General features: G+C 38.8%; 1 protein-coding gene across 1 annotated transcript in view; it reads right to left on the bottom strand.

The window, feature by feature from the left end:
* Nucleotides 1-20,504, bottom strand: part of LOC122797789 (myelin regulatory factor-like) — a 617,672-nt gene that overhangs the window by 317,542 nt on the left and 279,626 nt on the right. Inside the window, exon 4 of the mRNA XM_044066309.1 lies at nucleotides 14,365-14,455. Within this exon, the coding sequence (XP_043922244.1) occupies nucleotides 14,365-14,455 (91 nt within the window). The remainder of the gene's footprint in view (nucleotides 1-14,364; nucleotides 14,456-20,504) is intronic.

A 20,504-nucleotide genomic window follows, 5' to 3' on the forward strand; every position in this document is an offset into this window, starting at 1 on the left:
CCTTTCCTGTGTAGAGCTGCCCTGCTTGCCAGGTATAGGTCTCCCTTCTTCCCCAATTCATCTGAAGTAGCACATTGTCTATCAGCTATCCAGATCCTCATGTCCTCAGGCAAAGTGCTAAGGGCTTGTTCCCTCACCAAAAGGTCTGCAAGCCCTTCAAAAGTGGTGACCTGACATCCACTCACCAACCTACGGAAATAAGTGCTCAGTTCAGCAACATATTCACACACACTTTCATCTGCCTTGTGTCAATGCTCACAAAACTTTTTCCTATACGTTTCAGGTGTTAGCTTAACAATTCTAACAAATGCTTTTTAACAGCAGTATAATCAAAACATACAACATCAGACATTTTTGACAAAACAGTTACAACTTTACCACGGAGTAAGGGGGTCAGGAACCGTACCCAGAGCTTTTGGTCAACACTATACTGTTTGCATACCCTCTCAAACATATGAATGAAACTATCAAAATTATCCCCCTCTTTAAACTGCGGAAGAAATTTACTGACCTGTTGTGCTTCTGGGATCCAGTTACTCCCTTCCCCATTACCTCTATGACTCTGGCGAAGAGTCAGTATTTCTCTCTCATGCTTCCTCTGCCTCTCTTTTTCCTCAGCTTCTATCTCCAAACGCCTGGCCTCCAACTCAAGTCTCTTTAGCTCCTGATGGATTTTTTAAGTCGTCTGCAGAAAAGTTGAGCTGTCCATTCGCCGAAGGTATTATATCTCCACTGCCAGTCTGATTGTCCTCCTGGTTGCTGTAACCAAGGCTGCAATCAGGTCTGAATTAGTCAGGTTTCCATGCACCAGTCCACTAGCCTGGCACATCTCCGCCAGATGGCTCCTAGTCAGCTTTCCATACTCCTCTGCTGACATGCTGCCTGCTCACCCTGACTAACTAAACTAACAAAATAAATAAAACAATTGTGATCTGAACTCTGAGTATTCACTGCATGGCTGTTTTAGAGTACAAAACACCTTCAAAGCTCACTGTACACAAGATACAGGAATTCACTCTACCCACACCACTACAAGCCAATTAGTATTTGCCAACCAATTAATATGTGATGTGGATATCCCACCACTGCCAAACAATTAATATGTGATGCCCGTGCCCTGGCCCAGCAATCAAGGAGCCTCAATCCTCACCACTAACACCAGTGAGGGGCATCTCATATAGGAAGAAAGGATAACAAATACATGCAGTAAAGTGCAATTTCCCTTAAGAGCACACAGAGATCACAGTCAGTCCAGGGCTGGTCACTCCCTTGCTCTCCAGGTCCCCAATAAGACTCCCCACTTGCACAGCTATAGGGTCCAGATCTCAGCCTAGCTGTGCAAGCTAAAACCTGCAGGACCCTCTCTGTTCAACCAGTGCTTCGTGTCCCTGCCCAAGTAGCTGACATGCACACACTTTGAGATAAGAGTTTATACAACCACACAGACACTCCTGGTAAAGGCTGGCACAGGTTCTCCAGCTGTGCCCCTATTACCCAGACTATATGGTAGTACCGCCTGCCACCACCCATCTAATATTTATCAGCTACTCAAAGGCCCTTAAAAGTGTGTCCAATTATTACTGTGCAATATTATTATCCATTTGGTAGTATAACTAAACAGTCAAGGATTATTAAAGTGACTTGGTACAGTAATCACTATAAATATGCAATGTACTCTAGAGCTTAAATTATCTCTACACAAAACAGCCACAGTTGAAAGGCTTTAAAATATTTAATAATAAATAATAAAAACACAAGACAATACTTCTTACTACACAGTGCAAGTCAAGAGTTCAGAGATCACAGAAAAATACTTAAAATAATTCAGTAGTACAGTTCTGACATCACAGAAAAACACTTTTTCTAATCTTTCTAGTTTTTAGCTATTTCTGAGCGAACACAAGTCTATGATAAACTTACATAAGAAAACAGGCAGAGTGCTGATGAGTTGGATGGTTAAGACAAACATCATTCTTCACACTTTCCTGGAGTTCCCAGGCTACACATTACATCATTCTTCACACTTCCCTGGGTTCCCAGGCTAACAGAAACTGCATTTACGTTCTTAACATCTCCTTTTGTTATCTTGCAGCTGGTCAGGAAGCAGAGCAATAAAAATACATTTGCATGTTTAAATCTAGCAATTTAACTCTTGGTTAAAACAATAGAAAACAATTTCTTTATCTAGACTCTTCGGCACCACTGTCTACATCAAATGGTCACAACATGCTTTACTTTGGTCAGTAGAGAGCACTGTTTCATTTTTTTCAGTTCCACATCTAACAGCAGTTTTTTTTTTCCATTTAAGACAGCAAGCCCATGTCTTACATTGATATTTACAAATAATACAATTATCTATAAAATTCTCTCTAGCTAGGCTGGCAGCTTTCACACCTGCCACTCAAAACATCTATCTCAAATGACTGAAACCCAGACAAACAAAGACAATTAAAGCCTACTTTTCGAAGAGGGCATATGCTCCTCTGTATTCTCACACACCATCTACACTGACAAAAAGCCTGTACATGTCATAAACTGACTTCTGAACAGCTGTTCCAGCTTTCTGTCCATTCAGCAATTGCTTTCACCCAGTTGTCTGATCCCTCCTCCAACATACAGATGCCAGGAATATTCAAAATTAAAAGACTTTGATCTGTTAAGGTGGCAAAAACAACCTTCAGGCTTCTGAACATTTGAAAAAAGAAATGGAAAAACAGTGGTGATATTAGTTAGCCAGTCTGACATAAGGGTGATTATATATTAAATAAGTAATTAGATAATACATACATTTCTTTATTACAATCTTTATACCTCTCTAGTAGTAACAGTTTGAACCCAACTATCAGTGTGATTTTTATTCATAAAGATGTGATCTTTAATTTGCTTCAAAGCAATTTTGCAGACATCAAACCATTTCTGAGATATTTTCATAATTATTAACTGAATGCATATTTGCATATCTAATGGGCAAATAAATGTAAAAATCTAAAAGTAGTATTAGCTGGACCTCAACTACCATAGCAAAACTTTTCCAGTATTTTGTATAATTTAATTTTTGATTATTAAGGAGTACCATATAAACACCTTCTGATTCAAGTAATTAATATAAGTAATAACATATGGCATATATTTATAATATTTCTGGAAAACAACTCCCATTTTCTCTTGTGTGGTGCACTCATTTGTCGGAGGAGCAATACCGGACTGTATGGTGACTGATCACATTTCCCAGAGGTGTTCATGTAGACAGTGAGAGAGATATTTACAGAAATATGACATTTATGATTATTTTGTTACTAAACAAGTATAATTATCTGCAAACTGGTAGCAGAAAAACAGGAGGTATCAGATCCATCTTTCTCAGCACTATTTAAGTGTTCTGAGTCAATTATTAACAGAATTATTACTTTATAATTTGGCAAAAAAGTAAGTCTCTGTATTTGGGTCAGCAGACATTTCTGACTTGGGTGCTGAGCTGCCCTATGAGCTCTTGTTCTGTCTTGCTATTTGGACTCTGTCTCAGACATTTCTATAAAATATGAAGATATGCATAAATAGTGTATTTACTGCTAAACAACTACAAATATTAGCAAAGTGATGGTAGTCAAAAAACAGTTCTCTTTGGCAATTTCTACCATTATGTAATCTTTCAGCTGACACTATTATCATCAACTCTATCTTGTCCACGTTATTAACAGAAATATTAATATGACATAAAATTAAAATAATATTTTCTCATTTGCAAAATGTTTGATTATGAACAAATTAATAAATAAATATAGAAATAACTGCCATAATGGAATGTCTCAGGTCACTGCTGTCAGAATACAGTGTAAACCCATTGCACCCCCCCTTCCCCAACAGACCTCTCAATCTCTTAGCTCAAGAATCAAGGAAAAAATTACATGTAAAATGTAAGGACCAAAATCAGAATCAGATATTTTTCGTACACAGAAATTTCAGGAATAATAGGCTTTACATTGGAATATTTTTTCAGAAGGCTGGTAAGTCTGTAACTCACATGCCTTCCATTATATGCTGACAATAGTCCTCAATTATTTGGCAGAGAAAAAAGTGACAAACTTTATAAGTGTGATAGAAAGCCAACATATGTGGCAAAAAGTCAGGGACATTCTGCAAAATCAGGAACAACTGAGAGCATCTATGCCCTCCAAGCACACACACAAATATGTAACCATCAACTACAGTCACTTCTGTGACTGTGCCTGTACACCTTATATGGTTGAGATTAAATAAATGAATAAACACACACATAACTGCCACATATGAATGTATCTTCCCATCTCACTGCTGTCAGAATAAAATGTGAACCCACTGCACCCCCACACGATTAAAACTCTTAGTTCAAGACTAATTGAAGCTACAGAATAATAGTGGATAAAGGACCAAAGTCAGTAACAGATATTACCATTATACAAATAGGAAGTTGCTAGAATAATAGATGTTGCATTAGCAATCTTTTTCCTGAGGGCTATTAAATCTGAAACTCGCATGTCTATCATTATCTGATGACTGCAATTTTAACTGGTTGCTCAGTGAAGAAAAGGTCACCTGTGCTGCTGTACTGAGAGGTGCTTTTTATGTAACTGCAGTAAGCCTTGTGGTTTTCCATTTTTGGGTACAGTTTGCAGGTGACCCTGCTTTTGTATGTGTAGACTAAATATAACTACGCATAAATGATTTGTATTTTATGAGAAGCATATGGATATGTTAGAAGTGCTGTATGAAGAACAGGAAAAAAGTGCTGGGTACGGTAGTCACATATAGTACTCTGTAAAAGTACACAACAGGCACGGATGAGTTAAACGTGTTACTCTTCAGTTCTGAATAAGTGAGTTATGGCTAACGTCACATCTTCCTTCTGATCAATGGGCAGTTTTAACCACTCTTGTATGAGGGCTAATTAGGCTGTTGAAGCAATAGCTTGTCAGGTGTCTTATTTGAATCCAGTGTGCCTGTTGTAAGAAGAAGTTAAAGTAAATGACAGTGAGTACTGAAGTGTTCAAAAGGTGGTTTCAGCTTGGCAGTTCACTGATGTGCCATTTTCAGGCTACTATAATGCTAACATTTTTTATATTCCCTTAGCGTATTCACCTCCCACAACCACCCCACCAATGTTTCCATGATGATAAATGCAAATCTTTATATTACCGTTAAACAGGCATAACTAATCCTAACCTTTCATATGCATCAGTAATAAAGTGCTTGTAAAACAATTGGTGATGAACTAACTCTCTGCTCCTCCATTTACTTGTGCTGCCCTTCTAAGTGTAGATACCATTTACATTAACTACTGACTTCTATTGATTATAATAAATCTACACCTGCTTCCTGGTTGCTTAAAATGTTGATGGGCATTTTGTGTAGATCGGCATGAACACTCAACTGATACACACACAAGCTGCATCTATTACTCACATTCAAGCCTTTTCTGTGACAATTTGTGTAACTCAGTCTGGTATTATAAAACACTTGTCTCGCAGTGAAATAAGATTCCCTCAGAACGCTCAGACATGGTGTCTTAGTTTTACAACAAAATCCTTTCATTTCAGTGCAGTCTCACTTTTGTGTCTACTATCAAAATCAGGTAACAGGCTTATAGCACTATTCATATTTTCAGGAAAAAAATAAATAGCTAGATAGGAAGAGATAGACAGACAGACATGCAGCTAGATAGATAGACAGATAAAACAGATGATTGATTTTTTGTGGTTCAAGCACAGCTAGATAGATGATTGATTTTTTGTGGTGCAAGCACAACTATTTTCGTTAATCTAATGTATTCAAGAAAGAAAAGTATGGTTAAAATTTTCTGTTTGGATTTTCATCGTTACATCAATCCACTGTGTACATTAACTGGTTTCCACTAATATTTCTGCCACTTCCATTAAATTAGCTGCTGTCTTCCTTACAACTGTTTGATGTTTCCATTCCTAAGGTGCTCTTGTTGTTTATCTTTGTTGCCTCAAGTATTTCTTTCTCCACAAAAAGTATTTTAAATCTATTTTTGCAGTGATATGCCTGAACAGGCACACACAGGTACACACACACACACACACACACACACACACACACACACACACACACACACACACACACACACACACACACACACCATGCCTCTAAATCTTTTAGGACAAGAAATCTGCTCAAAGTAAAAAATAATGGGGGTGCTGAGGCCCAAAAATAGACAGATTTTTAAATACTACTCCTATAAACACAAACTTTGCTAGAATAACAGTTTTTAGCATGCATTTTCTGAAATCAATGAAGTCTGAAACTTAAATGTATGTCATTATTCACTGACTTCAATCCACAATTATTTGACAGAAAAAAATCAACTTTTATGAGTTAAAGACCAATATGACAGAAAAATCTGTACAGTGTGTGAAATTCTGGACAGTTGACAGGTATGACACATACACATGCGCGCGCGCACACACACACACACACACACACACACACACAAACACACACACACACTATATAACAAATGGTGAAAATCTGTGTTACAAAAACAGACTTTTAATTCAAAACAAAGTTTCTTACAATTTGACCCAAAAAATTTAAATGTGATTATGTACGCCAAAGCCTTTGGGAAGTACAGCTCAAATGCTAATGACTTGGAATTTCATGAAGACTAAAGTAGTAGGAATATATATATATATATATATATATATATATATATATATATATATATATATATATATATATATGGACAAACAAATAGAAAGTAAAGTGTTATGCATTTTGTGATATGTCTGCAGAATTTTTAAACTCCATCAAAGAAAAATATTGCAACAGTATCAGTACCCCAGAGAAACCATGCACTTGCTGTCCTTATGTCAGATGTGAAAGGTTAACTGAGTATTAGGTCAGCTCTAAAAGATAAGGCACCATTTATGTGTACATATGTGAGATACATGCTCTGCCACAAACATTGGTGAACAGTCAGAAAAGGATCAGAAACTTATGAAACTGAAAGTTATATTATTCCAACAACTGCCTAGTTTCTGCTGTCACAATACATTTTCCTTCCTATGTAAAACTGATTTATGTGAATATTTATCCTGACATTATTTCTATTTAGAGTTCTGCTAATAAATATTATTACACGGGATATATCAGCTTAAACTTCTTCCTTCTGATTTCATTCTAAGGATACTTATTTCATACCATTCATGCTGTTTTTACACATCTTGGGTGTGGATATCATGATTTGTTCAGTTTCGTTCCTCTTACTTTCCTAACCACAATGTATAAATCACTGTATTATGCCATGATGTGCACAAATTCCTTCCATCCATAGAAATAATTAGTGCAACATTCTATAACATCAGCTGGCATCTTTTCCATTCTCATATTATCTCCAGTGTGAATTAGTGGTGTACTCTAACACACACACACACACACACACACACACACACACACACACACACACACACACACCAGAAAAACAAAAACATTAAAAATACCAAAAAGTGTAAATACCATGTCTCACACTGATCAGTGTTCAGTCCAAGTGGAAAACGGATATAAAAATACACACTTAGGCTGCTGCACTGTGGGAGCAGTGCAAAAGCAGATAGAGAGTCATGCTAATGGACTGAAAGATAAACTCAGGAAACAACAGTGAATTTCACACTAGTGTATGCCTGAGAAGACTCTGAGGAGAGTTACTAAATCACTGCACAATCAAAATGTTAATAAAATGTAATTAAATGAAAACATCTAATATATCTTAACACAGCTAATAAATATTTGAACTAGGTCTCATATACAACTGCACCTAAATTGGAGAGGACTGTTGGTCTCTTAACTTAGTACTTCTCACAAAAATAAAATAGCTTCTTGTCTGAATACAGCCTTCAGGATACAAAGGTATCTCCTGCTACTGACATATACTGTTTGGAATACATATGGTGCTATAATCTGTGGTACTAGTACACATGCTGTTACCTGTTTGCTGACAACGACAAATCTTAAGTAGGACAGTGTCACTTTGTTGCATCCTTTATGAGCTGTGCAGCCCATGTCTCTCCTTCCTGGTGTGTGCACATCCACCTGTCTGTATTACTTTGCATTTGTCCAATCACTATCTATCATTCCTTACCTTTCCTCCCCGTTTTCCTATCACTTTCCATCATCACTTCTCTCTGCAAATATACAAAAGGTAGTGCAGATCACCATAAAAATGTGTGCCCTGCATTTCCCCTTTTCCTCTATGCGTACCTTCTGTGTGTACCTCCCACACTTCCTGCTGTCCAATGCTCTCCTTTCTGCTTCTTTCATTGGCCCAATAAGAATTTGCGTGACTGGACACCTGACAGTAGGTGTTGGTAAACTGCTGAAGCTTATTTATACATGGTGCTTGCAGACAGCCTGCTCTGGTATGTGTAGACTCAAGCTACCTGCTGCCTTCTGCTGTCCCAGGATCTGTTCTAGCTGCAGCATGACCACTACCTGCTGCCTTCTGCTGTCATATGATCTGTCCTTGCTGCAGCATGACCACTACCTGTTGCCTACTGGTGTTGAAGGATCTGTGCTAACTGCAGATTGACCATTACCTGCTGCTACTTCTGTCCCAGAATCTGTGTTAACTGCAGTATGACCACTACCTGCTGCCTACTGCTGTCCCAGGATCTGTCCTAGAAGCAGCATGACTACTTCCTGCTGCTTTCTGCTGTCACAGGATTTGTCCTACGTGCAGTATAACTACTACCTGCTGCCTTCTGCTGTCACAGGATATGTCCTAGCTGCATCATTACCACTACCTGCTGCCTTCTGCTGTCATAGGATCTGTCCTAGCTGCAGTATGACCACTACCTGTTGCCTTCTGCTGTCACAGAATCTGTTCTATCTGCAGTATGACCACTGCCTGCTGCCTTCTGCTGTCACAGGATCTCTCCTAGCTGCAGCATGACCACTACCTACTGCTTTCTGCTGTCACACCATCTGTCCTAGCTGCAGCATCACCACTACCTGTTGACTTCTGCTGTCGCAGGATTTGTGCTAGCTGCACCATGACCACTACCTGCTGCCTTATGCTGTCACATGATCTGTTCTACCTGCAGTATGACCACTACCTGCTGCCTTATGCTGTCACAGCATCTGTGCTAACTGCAGCATGACCACTACCTGCTGCCTACTGCTGTCCCAGGATTTGTCCTAGCTGCAGTATGACCACTACCTGCTGCCTTATGCTGTCACAGGATCTGTTCTACCTGCAGTATGACCACTACCTGCTGCCTTCTGCTGTCCCAGGATCTGTGCTAGCTATACCATGAGAACTATCTTGTTCCACAATTCTCTACACTGACTCTAATGCAACTTCATCTTGTACAGTAAAGCTGCTATTAAACATAGTGCTATATGATGGTGACTGGACAATGCCATATACTCTTTGATGAGCTGCAATGCTATTATTCACTTGTTATAGTTGAATATATCAATAAATGGGTACATTGTTTATTAAGCTCACAATTAGAATGTGGGCTTTTTTAAGGTGTTCTGATATATTTTTTTAACACTGTGTCCTTTTTTTATCTGTTTAAATTCAAAGAAAAGGAAAATTTGGGAACTTTGTCAAAACCCAAGCATTCACTTCTCATGACTGTACAATGTTGAAGTGTTGAGGCTGCTAATATAATATAGCATTGGTACTGCAGTGCCCACCTCTCCACACTGAGCCTGCTGGAAACTTGTTGCAAATATTTGTGTTTGGCGACAAATCACCGCATGCATTTTCTAGCCTATTGTATTATCCCATTTTACAAAAATATATATTAGTAAGACAAACTGCACAGAATATGGCAATACATTTTCAGACATTCCTGAAGAGATTGCATGTTCATTTGCATTTGTTTACAAACCAGCATTCTTGCAAAATTGAGTCACAGAAAAACACTGACATGATGATGTTAGAAAAACATTAACAATAAAGTTATGTTTTTTGGCACCACTGACAAACTCAAATGTGCATTTCCCAACTGGCACATAACAAATCAAAGCCAAACAACTACAAGCTACCAAGCATTTTTTTACTGTTACTTTGGAATTTGGATCAATCAACTTTTAACTTTCAATTTCACAGTCAACAACCTAAAAACTTTTTTTGGTCCAGAAAAACGTCTTAATTCTTGGTCACCCAAGGCAGAAATGCTACTTCCCAAAAAATGGCCTTCCTACAAACACTGACAACTCCATCTGACATTTTGTGTATTAGCACTATACAGGGGACACCACTGCACTGTTCTTTCTAAGGCTTGCTGTCTTCCAGCCTGACAAATATGTGATTCCCACCACTACATATTATTAATTTTGGAAATGTTTCTCCTCCGGGCCAGCAAGTGCTCCACAAAGACAGCACATTACCACTTATCCGTTGTTCCCTTCAGCCCCCCTTCCCTTCAGTTTCCATTTACCAAGCTTCATTTAATTGACCTTTGAGTCTCACTTCTTACTTAAAAACTCTTTAAATCAATTCCTATCATCAGAAATCTAACTTACAGAGAATTCAGAAAAAAACTTAAATTACATCTAACCCAATCTGCCATCTACAAATGCACCCACAAAAAACAACCACCTTAAAATATCACCACTATGTTACCCTTCTCGGAGCACTAGACTAATCTCATTTAATTTTCTCACTCTCAAGCAAGAATCCTCTACTAATCCCTTTCAGCTTACCAAGTTCAACTAGTCTCTTGAGCCTGTCTTAAAAAATCTGTTCTTGACTCATCTCTCCTTCCATCAATTCAGTATTATAAATAATGTGAACAGACACAGCAGTGCTTTATGAAGATATTATCAAAAGTGTTTTATAACTGTTTATATACGTAATTTTAATTTGTATCTCTTTTATATAACTATGCAGGCATTTTGAAAACCTGTTTTATTAGCTGAACTATGTACTATGTTAAATCACTGCTATTGTTTTGTTCATATGACCTGGACTGGGGCTGAAAATGATCCACTGAGATCAGTGCCCTATCACAGTAAACAAATTTAAATAAATAAATAAATTCATGCATACCTACATACATAGATACATATAGTCTGGCCTTGGCCCTAGAAAATACAGTCACTTTCCAATAGCAGTTGTTATTGATAAACAGTTGTGACACATTGGTGCAGTGATCAGCATGGTCAACTCACAGCAACAGGTTCTCCATCTCAATTCTCAGCCGGGGTTCCTTCTGTGCAGAGTCTGCGTGTCCCCCCTGCATTTGCGTGGGTTTCCTCTGGGTGCTCTGGTTTCCTCACACATTCCAAAAACATGTGTCTAGAGCATTTCTCCCCGGGCCTCTGCCGAAAATGGGCTCTATCCCAGTAGGACCATCCCAGTAAACAAATGTTAAATAAATAAATAAACAGTGGGATTTCTAATGCTACATTTATAACTCAAAGAGGTCAGCACTTTGAAAAATGTGTGGTATAAGATACAACAAGCAAAAAAAAGCCTGTTTGAAACCAACAATGTTTATTCTAAGGCAATATTAAAAATAGCTGCATAGCAAGCAAATGGAAGGAGTAAAAAGAACTTGGACATGTCACAGTCATTCTTTCCTTTTACTGCTGTGACACTATTAGTATGCAAAAGGTGAGGTGCCATGTGACTAGAAACTATAACCAAGAGTTCCATTCGTCAGACTTTCTAAGAAATAAATAAAGAAAAAAAGGACAGGAAATAAAGAATGTAAATACAAATTAGAACAAGTGAGGCAGCACTCTTTGCAAGTCTACAAATCTGTCTTAATAGAAGAAACTTTCATTCTAAATGAAAAACAGTCAGTACATATTTCAAGAGGCAACCACTTCTCAAGTATTTATTTAACCCCATTTCCTTTTCTGTATATCTAATGCTTTCAAATGAAGCCAAAGGAGAATTGCTGGATTACCCTACACACTGACAGAAAACCACAGATGTCCTAGCCAATTTGGCAGACACCAATGTAGTTAGTCCCTGGGGACTTCCTAAAGGATTAGGCATGCTTTTATAGCTTGTCCAGCTGAGAATTATTATCTTAAACTACAGTCTTTTGTTTTCAAAAGCAATTAAAGTAAGAAATATGGTTTATAAATAATGTAATTATATTGTCTGGATGCATGAAGCAGCCACTTATGTGTAGAAAATGTATAAATATACTATGCTGGATGAGGTTCAAGGCAGACTTGGCTACTGTGCTGGAAGGCTTGGAGAAAATATTAATTTAGCTGACAGTGTGTGACTGGCTTTGGCTAAATGAACAACTTCTCATACTGCTCACTACAAAATCTTAATCCAGCTGCAGCATATTACAAGGATACAAACAATTAGGCCAAGTTGGAAGTTGAATCTGCACACGTCCAGTTGCACACTGTTCCTGTTTTACTGCTAAGGGTGACTGATAGAGAACAGAAGTTTACAACTCTGTATATATGCTTTTTCCCTGCGCAGACTGTCTTGGGTATATGGCAGTCATTATGTCAACTATTTTCCAAGTCAGCTGTCATGAACACTGTTCGTTAATGGATTCTCTATTAGAGAAGCCCTGAAAATGTAACATGGCTGTGGTTAATAATGCATGCATGCATAGTGGAGATGTGGAAACAAGTGTACCTCTGTCCTTTACTGCATGCGTCTTTTTGCAGCTGCATGTTAGATTTGAATCATCTGTCCTACAGTGTGCTCTATATTTGATTAATAATTTGTTGTTTGCTATCATACATATAGGAGGAAGACTTCATGGTGGCAGTTTTACATGTTGTAGCATGTCTTTGGTTATCAGTCTGCTGTGGTCATACAAGTTAATTGCATGTCTATGCTACGATATGTGACAAGACTTTTCCCATAGCGTGAAACAGTACAGCACTGAAGTAAGCTGCTCTATGATTTGAGGACTAGTTTTTAAAGAGGTTTCAAGGCTTTCAAACAAATGAGACCACTCTCATTGCAAGTGCATATTTCACACTCACTGTTGTCACATCTGAGGAAGTAAGAAGACTTAAATTATTACACCCATATAAATATAACTTCTCTAAAGATTCATGCTGACCTCTCCTCCAGCAACATAAATACATAGAAAACTTTAACTATACCCAGATTTGTGGAATATTACTACCTTTAAATTATGTGAATAATGATTGAAATGCTGTTCTATAAATTACGTAAATTCTACATAAATCTGCATTTTAAAAGTAGTAGAAAAAGCTATTGTCTGAGGACCCTTCTCCAACTTTGCCTGTCTCTCTAGTCATACCTTAGGGACAATGACACTGCAACTTGCATAGCATTTTGTTTAGGTACATTACTTTATGATATCAAGTTCAGTCACTCCCAATGTTATTGTACATTAACTTAAAAGACTGTGAGTTGAAATGATGCTGAAACCTTTACCACCTCTCGCCTCTCATCCAGGACACAGAAATACAAATTAAACTCAAAGAACTGTTTGCTCAAGCCAAATCCATGGCTATTCGTAAAACAGTTCCCCCAAATTTCATGGAGTTAAAAATCAGTGATGGTTCAACTGGATGACAACAAATGGTTGAACCTTCCACTCGATGAACCTTTCTTTAAAATATATATATATATTTCTTCTTGCAGGGGGGAAACCCTCTGCACCTGTAATGTAGGGAAGACAAGGCCCCATGCTTCTCAGATTTTTATATACTGACAATAGTTCCATCAACATGAGGGAGAGGAGAAAACACAATTTTTTTATTTTATTTATTTAACATTTGTTAACCGGGAAAGTCCAACTTGGAACAAAGCCAATTTTCAGGGGAGGCTCAGGGAGAAATGCTCTAGATGCGTTTCTTTATAACAAGCAAACACATATGTGCACACACACACACTCGCGCACACACACACATGCAGTTCTATCACTGTTGGCACACAAACAGAAATTCCACTAACAGTAATTTGTTATGAAGAACGGTGATTTGGAAGTACAAAGTTTGTTAGTCTAATCTGAGCAGTTGAATGCTCATCCATTTCAACCTTGCCAACTAGTAGGTTAGCCTCCTAAAACATCATTGCTAGGGAATATTTAAATGTGAGTTTCAGGGTTGGGAGGGTGGCCTAATGGTTAAGGTGTTTGCCTTACAAACACAAGGTGGCAGGTTTGACTCTCACAATGGATAATTGGCTAGGCTTAAAATGGCCTGCAAGGGCAGTTAGTCTAGTACTAATCTATGAATCTAAATTTTACAACTTTTACATTGAAAGCATCAAGCCAGTTACTAAAGCAGTGACATTACAGTTAGTATACTGATCAAGGCCAGGCCCCTGTAGTACATGATTCATAATCTAACACTTGTATACTTCTGAAGAAAGCAACATGATGTGATGACAGTTACCCTGACAATGATGCGTTCTGAGATTTGTGCAGCCACGGTGTAGTTCTGACTCTGAGCGTGGGCTTGTAGTGCCACTACCAGCATGAAGTACCTAACAGGAGAAAAAAGAAAAAAAAACAATGAACATGCATTAAAACAGAACTCTAGTGATAACATACTTTCAGATAACCTCATACAGGCAGCTCCAGAGACATGTGAATCTATATGTGCATATACACAAATATGTACACTTTTAACTATTACAGAATTTCAAACTATGTCTACAAAGGAAAATACAAAATAATATTAAATACAAGTAAAATGCATTATCTATAACTATGTATGGGTACTGAAGCTTTAAATAGGAAACCCAAAATTAAGCACTGCAGTAATGAACTGATCTTGTATGTCTCGGAAATGTAAAAAGAGAAAAAAATTGTTTTTAAATAAAGATTCACATTAAAAGTTACATAACTACATCTACTGTGTTATTAAATGTAAAACAGCATGCTTTAGAGGAAGTTTATTATAGCACTGTGTTATGATGAGTAAGCCAATTTTATACAATTGTGAAACAACACATTTCAGTTAAAATGTGTCCAATTAAGTGCAGATTAAAAGTCAAAAGTTTGATAAACGTAACACGCTGTAAATACTATATACTGTGTGCACCATGGTGATCAACTATTAACTTACATAATCATGAGTGTTATATAGTATAATCTTACTGTTTGTTTATTCAAAAGCTACGTAATGTGTAAGTTTTTTTACTGTTCTCCACTGAAAAGGGGCTTTGCCCAGTCAGACTTTCCCAGCAAACAAATGCAAACAAATATATAAATGAATAAATGAATGTTATTTTAGATTTTACAAGGTCAATTTCACAGAGATTAAATGTTGTAATGAGTGTGTTAAAACCTAGTACAGTTTGGAATAACTTTCTCCATGAATAATTGTTTACATTGTTTGAATTCCAGAATGACCATAGTCACTAAATCTACTAGTTGAATGCTCACTAATTTCAACTTTGTTATGGTCCACCCTAAAAACATGCAGTGCTAAGAAAAAAATAGATAAGCACGTTACTAGAAACAGTTAATTCAGATGTACACTGTCACCTTCCATTGTTAGCTCATAACTCAAACGACTGCTACTGAATAGTATTCACAGATGGAATTAAAATCCTCATGGTCATGAATTATAGTGGTGATCTTGAGCACACTGGCAAGCTGAAAAAGTATTTGATTTTGTGGAAATAACAGAAACGATTAGCATTCCAAACCATATTTGGCTTAATCAGGAACATCAGTTGTGCAGAGTGTACATTCCTTCCCTGTGTCAATTTTTTTTTTTTTTTGGCCAGGTGCTCAGGTTTCCTCCCACATTCCAGAGCAGGAGAATCAATAATCCTCTAAACTGTCTGTAGGTCTGCACGTCATGTGACGCTAAATGCTTATATGTATGTGTATCTAGTGTTGGAATGGCACCCCGTTCAGGATGAGCTAATTTCCCTTCTATCTCACTTCACAGCTTCTTCTGATTTCCTCATTTGCTGTCATTGCAACTGTCATATCTGTACTCCATTTCATCCCATGTACCTTCAGTTTTTCATTCCATTCCCCTACCCTTTACTGAAGTTCCTGGCCAGAGTCTGCCTATAATGCTACATCATCTGGATACAGCAGCTTTATTGATGTGGCCCCTCTGGGCTATTTGCTAATGCAGTCTTTTCCTTCCAGCGCATTCCAACAAGTAGCATGAAAAAACTTAAATCAACCACTACGGCAGCTGATAGTCTACCAGATGAATATCTAAAGTTAACTGCTGATGCTATTTCTCATCCAGTCTCAATTCGTATCAATTGTTCTATCACTGAACAGCAAATTCCATCTCTCTGGAAATTGCATACATAATCCCTCTAAATAAAAGTGGCACCTCTACAGAGCTATCAAATTATAGGCCTATTGCTATTCTGTCCCCTCTATCCAAAATTCTGGAAAAATGTATACATTCATAACTTTTGGATTACCTCTCCACTAATAACCTATTTACCACATCACAACATGAATTTAGATCTAATCATAGTACTACAACTGCCCTGCTTAGCTTCACAAACACCATAAATCAATACAGGAATGAAGGTAAAATAGTGTCAACCATCTTTCTAGATCTGTCAAGAGCCGTTGACACTGTCTCTCACCACAAGTGACAAGTGACAAGTGGAGTACCTCAGGGTTCAGTCCTGGGACTGCTCTTGTTTGGCATCTAGTTCTCTGAAGTACAGGCCAACACTAAGGGACTCTGGCTAACAAAATTCACAGATGACTGCAAACTGGGTACCCATTATTGAATCCCCAAATGATGTGGATACTCTACAAAAGGGCCTTACAGAAACAGATGCTTGGTGCCAGAGCCATGGGCTCAAGCTCAATGCCAAGAAATGTATAGTTATCCCCTTTGGGAAAAAACATGTACCCATGAATTACCACATAGGTGGCAGTACACTAAAAACCAAAAGTGTGATAAGAGACTTAGTGACCCAGGTGGACAGTGGTCTCACCTTCGATAACCACATCGCCACAAAAGTCAGGAAATCCTTCTATGTGGCACACCTCGTCACTAAGGGCTTTTCATCCAGAAAAAAGGAGGTCATTGTCCCACTGTACTCATCCCTCATTAGACCCATTATAGAATACAACTCCCCATTTGGTATGTACCTCTCAAGACATCTGCAACAACTGGAAAGGCCACAGAAATACCTCACTAAAAGAATCACAGGCCTAAAGCAGATGCCCTATGCTGACCACCTTAAAAATCTCCAGCTACACTCTGTCGCATATCGTCTACTCGGAGGCAATCTCTGCTTAACATACAAGGCCTTGTCAAACCCAGAGCTGTTGGACATGCTACATTTAAAGAAATTCCAATCCCTCACAGCCACATGCTCCAGGGATCTAAACCTTGTCATCACAATAAATAAAAACATGCTGGAGGGATAGGTTCCTGACCCAGAGACTCCCCAGACTCTGGAATAGACTGCCCATACATGTCAAGCAGAGCACCTTTTTGGCCCTCTTCAAAAGGAACCTTGACGATTGAATGGGAGAAAGGAAATTCACCCCGGGGATCATGTCAGTCAACCTGCTAGACAGGGGTCCAGGGAAGTAAATAGTGTGGGAAGAAATAGCCAGGGAATTGTTATGGCTAGGCTTGTATAGGCCCTAGGGCCGATAGCCTAGTGCCAACTTATGAACCTATGAACAATCTGGTGACAGTATTCTCCAACCTAAATCTTAGTCTCTCTGCATTTACATGGTTCAGGAATTATCTAACAAGATGCCAACAGGCTGTAAAATGGGAAAATTACCTCTTCCCTCTACTTTCAGTTACTCTAGGTGTACAGCAGGTTCTATTCTTGGCCCCCTACTCTTTATTCTCTTTACTAATAATTTTAACACAGCTACTTCTCTTAACTCCTTAATCCAGTAAGCTGACGATTCCACACTTATATGTGCTGCCCCTTCCATACAACTGCAAGATATAACCCAAAAGTCCTTCTCTGCAAATCACAACTCTTACTCAACCCTACTAACAGTGTAGTAATACAACCAGTATTCCTTCCTAGTTTGGCCCATCTTTTCTATCTTCCACTTATTCCTGCACTCCTCCTTTCTTTTGATGACTTCCTGCACTTCTGCATTCCACCACCAGCTTTCCTTATGTACCTTATTTCCATTCATGGCTCAGCTGCTTATCTGTTCTGTAGTCCTCACACATGCTTTTTTGAGGCACTGCCATTTTTCTTTAACTCCACCTATTTTCTTTACATCTTGAGGTGCTAAAGTCTTGAGTAATTCCTTGAACTGTTGTGCCTTCTCTCCAGTCAACTTCCATGTCTTCAACCTGGTCTCTGTTGACCATAAAGCCTTCTCTAACCACTGCTTGCAGCTGATTGTGGCAACCAGTGGTTTATGCTGTGGGCCAACTCTTTCACTGGGAATGAATTTGCAATCACTGATTCTACCCCAATGCATTGCATATTGGCTACTTTTGTATGTGATCTTGTGACTGTCTGTCTTTCTAAATTGTGTGTTAGCTACCATCAAGTCATTTGTCATATAGAAGTCTAGAATGTCTTCTCCTTCTTTATTTCTGTTGTCCCACCCGTGTTTACCAAGACCATCCTCATATCCTGTTCTGTCTGTCCTGATATGTGCACTCAGGCCACCCATTACCATCACCAGTTCCTGTTGTTCTGGTTTATCTAGCTGGTCTTGTAACTGCTGTCTAAATGTACTCTTTTCCTCACTATCATAACCCTGCTGTGCGACATAGGCTGAGATTATGAATACTGTCCTATAATTAGGCTGGAGTCTGATTGCCACGAGTCTGTCACGAATTCTGATGACAACCCTCACTATGTTCTAAAGCCTCTCCCTCACTACAATTCCCACACCATTTGTAGCCTTCCTCCTCCTGATTGGTAGACTCTAGATCCTAAGCCAAGTGGTCTTGCTGCACTGCCCTTCCACCTTATCTTCTGGATACATAGGATATCCATCCTTCTCTGTACCATCATGTCATCCACTTCCAAGCTGCATCCTGTCAGTGAACATACATTGAGTGTAGTAATTCTTGGTTCATGTCTGGCAGGTTGACTGGTTTTACATTCAGCTTTTGCTCAACAGAGCTATCCCAGGTGACCTAAGCTGGACAACTGGACACTGGTTGGCCAGTAGTTTATTGACCCAGGGATGCTGGACTTTATGGCAAGCATACAATGGCCAATAGGAGAACACACACCTCTCCCACAATTAGCATGAGTCCCTGGCACTGGTCGGAGTAGGCCGGGTCCTCAACTCACTTCTCACAGGCAAACACCCATGCCCATTTTGGAAACTTTAGTCAAAATGACCAGATGTCCTAGAGCCATATTTTTACATTGCTGAGTGGCTAGCCCTGTCACAGCATGCAGTCTGTGATCAATGTTCTCCTATCTTGTGGATATTGCACATTACAGTAGATGCCCAAAGTAACTGGTCTATACAACTCTTCCTTCAATAGGCCACCATCTGTGCTGCTAGCCACAGTCCCATTCTGTGGAAAGTTTGAAATGGAAACACTCAGCATGTTTTTCAGAGGTGGGAGAACCCCCACAGAGACACAGGAAGAATGTGCAAACTCCAAACAGACATTGGTCAGAATTGAACCTTGTACTTTGTGCATGAGAGGCAAAGATCTTAACCAAATGTGAACTGAAAAGCTATAATTTAACGATAGCTGTTACCAAGCATTTTGGGGCAACTCAGTGTAATTTTTATATGTGTCACCTACACTACAAAAAGCAGTAGTGTTAGTTAAACAGGATTAAAGAAAAGAAGGTCTCCTGCTCTGAAATGTAAGTGCAGCAAAGTCCTTGTAACAATTACTAACATACTGACCTCACAAATGTAGAATTGGCATGAACAGCTTTGGCATCTTGTACAAATCTCAATATTACATTTGCACCACACTGGCAGCTGTCAGTTCTGCTTCTTTACACCTTGCACTGGAGTCATCTGTCCCCTTCACCCCACCCTAGTTATGGCTATGATAGGTGGGATTGTTACAGGTATGAAAAGTTTAAGTCACTGAATAATGCCTAATCTCAGAGATGAATTACTATTCCATGATAATATTTAATGCATGTTTCAGACAATGGTGTTCTGTTTTAATAAAATTTAATCCTAACTCTCATTGACAAGGGTTGTGATATAAAGAGGTGAATTAAAAACTCTTGATTTTCTGTCCCAGCCCTGTGGTTCAGAGGGATAAAGACCTGAGTGCTCCCTAGATGATCCATATTTGACTAGCAGCACAGGTGCTGGTGGGACCTGAAGGGAGGCTGTGAATGAGTAGCCGATGCTGACTGGCTCATCCTGTGTAGAAGGGAGGCTGCTTAGGCTCACTGCAATAGCAGCATCAACAACCCAGACAGTTCCACACCACTATACTTATTTGGGAGGTTGCACTTGCTTGGAACTGTGCATGCACCTTAGAAGACAGCCATTGCAAAGCTCAAAAGGCTGCTGTGGTGGTGGTGAGGGGCAAGATACACACACACTGGCAGCAGTATGATGTTATGTCCATGTGTGCATTCTCCTTACTGGCCCTGGATTTGG

This window comes from Protopterus annectens, chromosome 3.part1 (genome assembly GCF_019279795.1).
Source record: "Protopterus annectens isolate FY-2018-M chromosome 3.part1, PAN1.0, whole genome shotgun sequence".
In the NCBI taxonomy this organism is placed as follows: Eukaryota; Metazoa; Chordata; order Ceratodontiformes; family Protopteridae; genus Protopterus; species Protopterus annectens.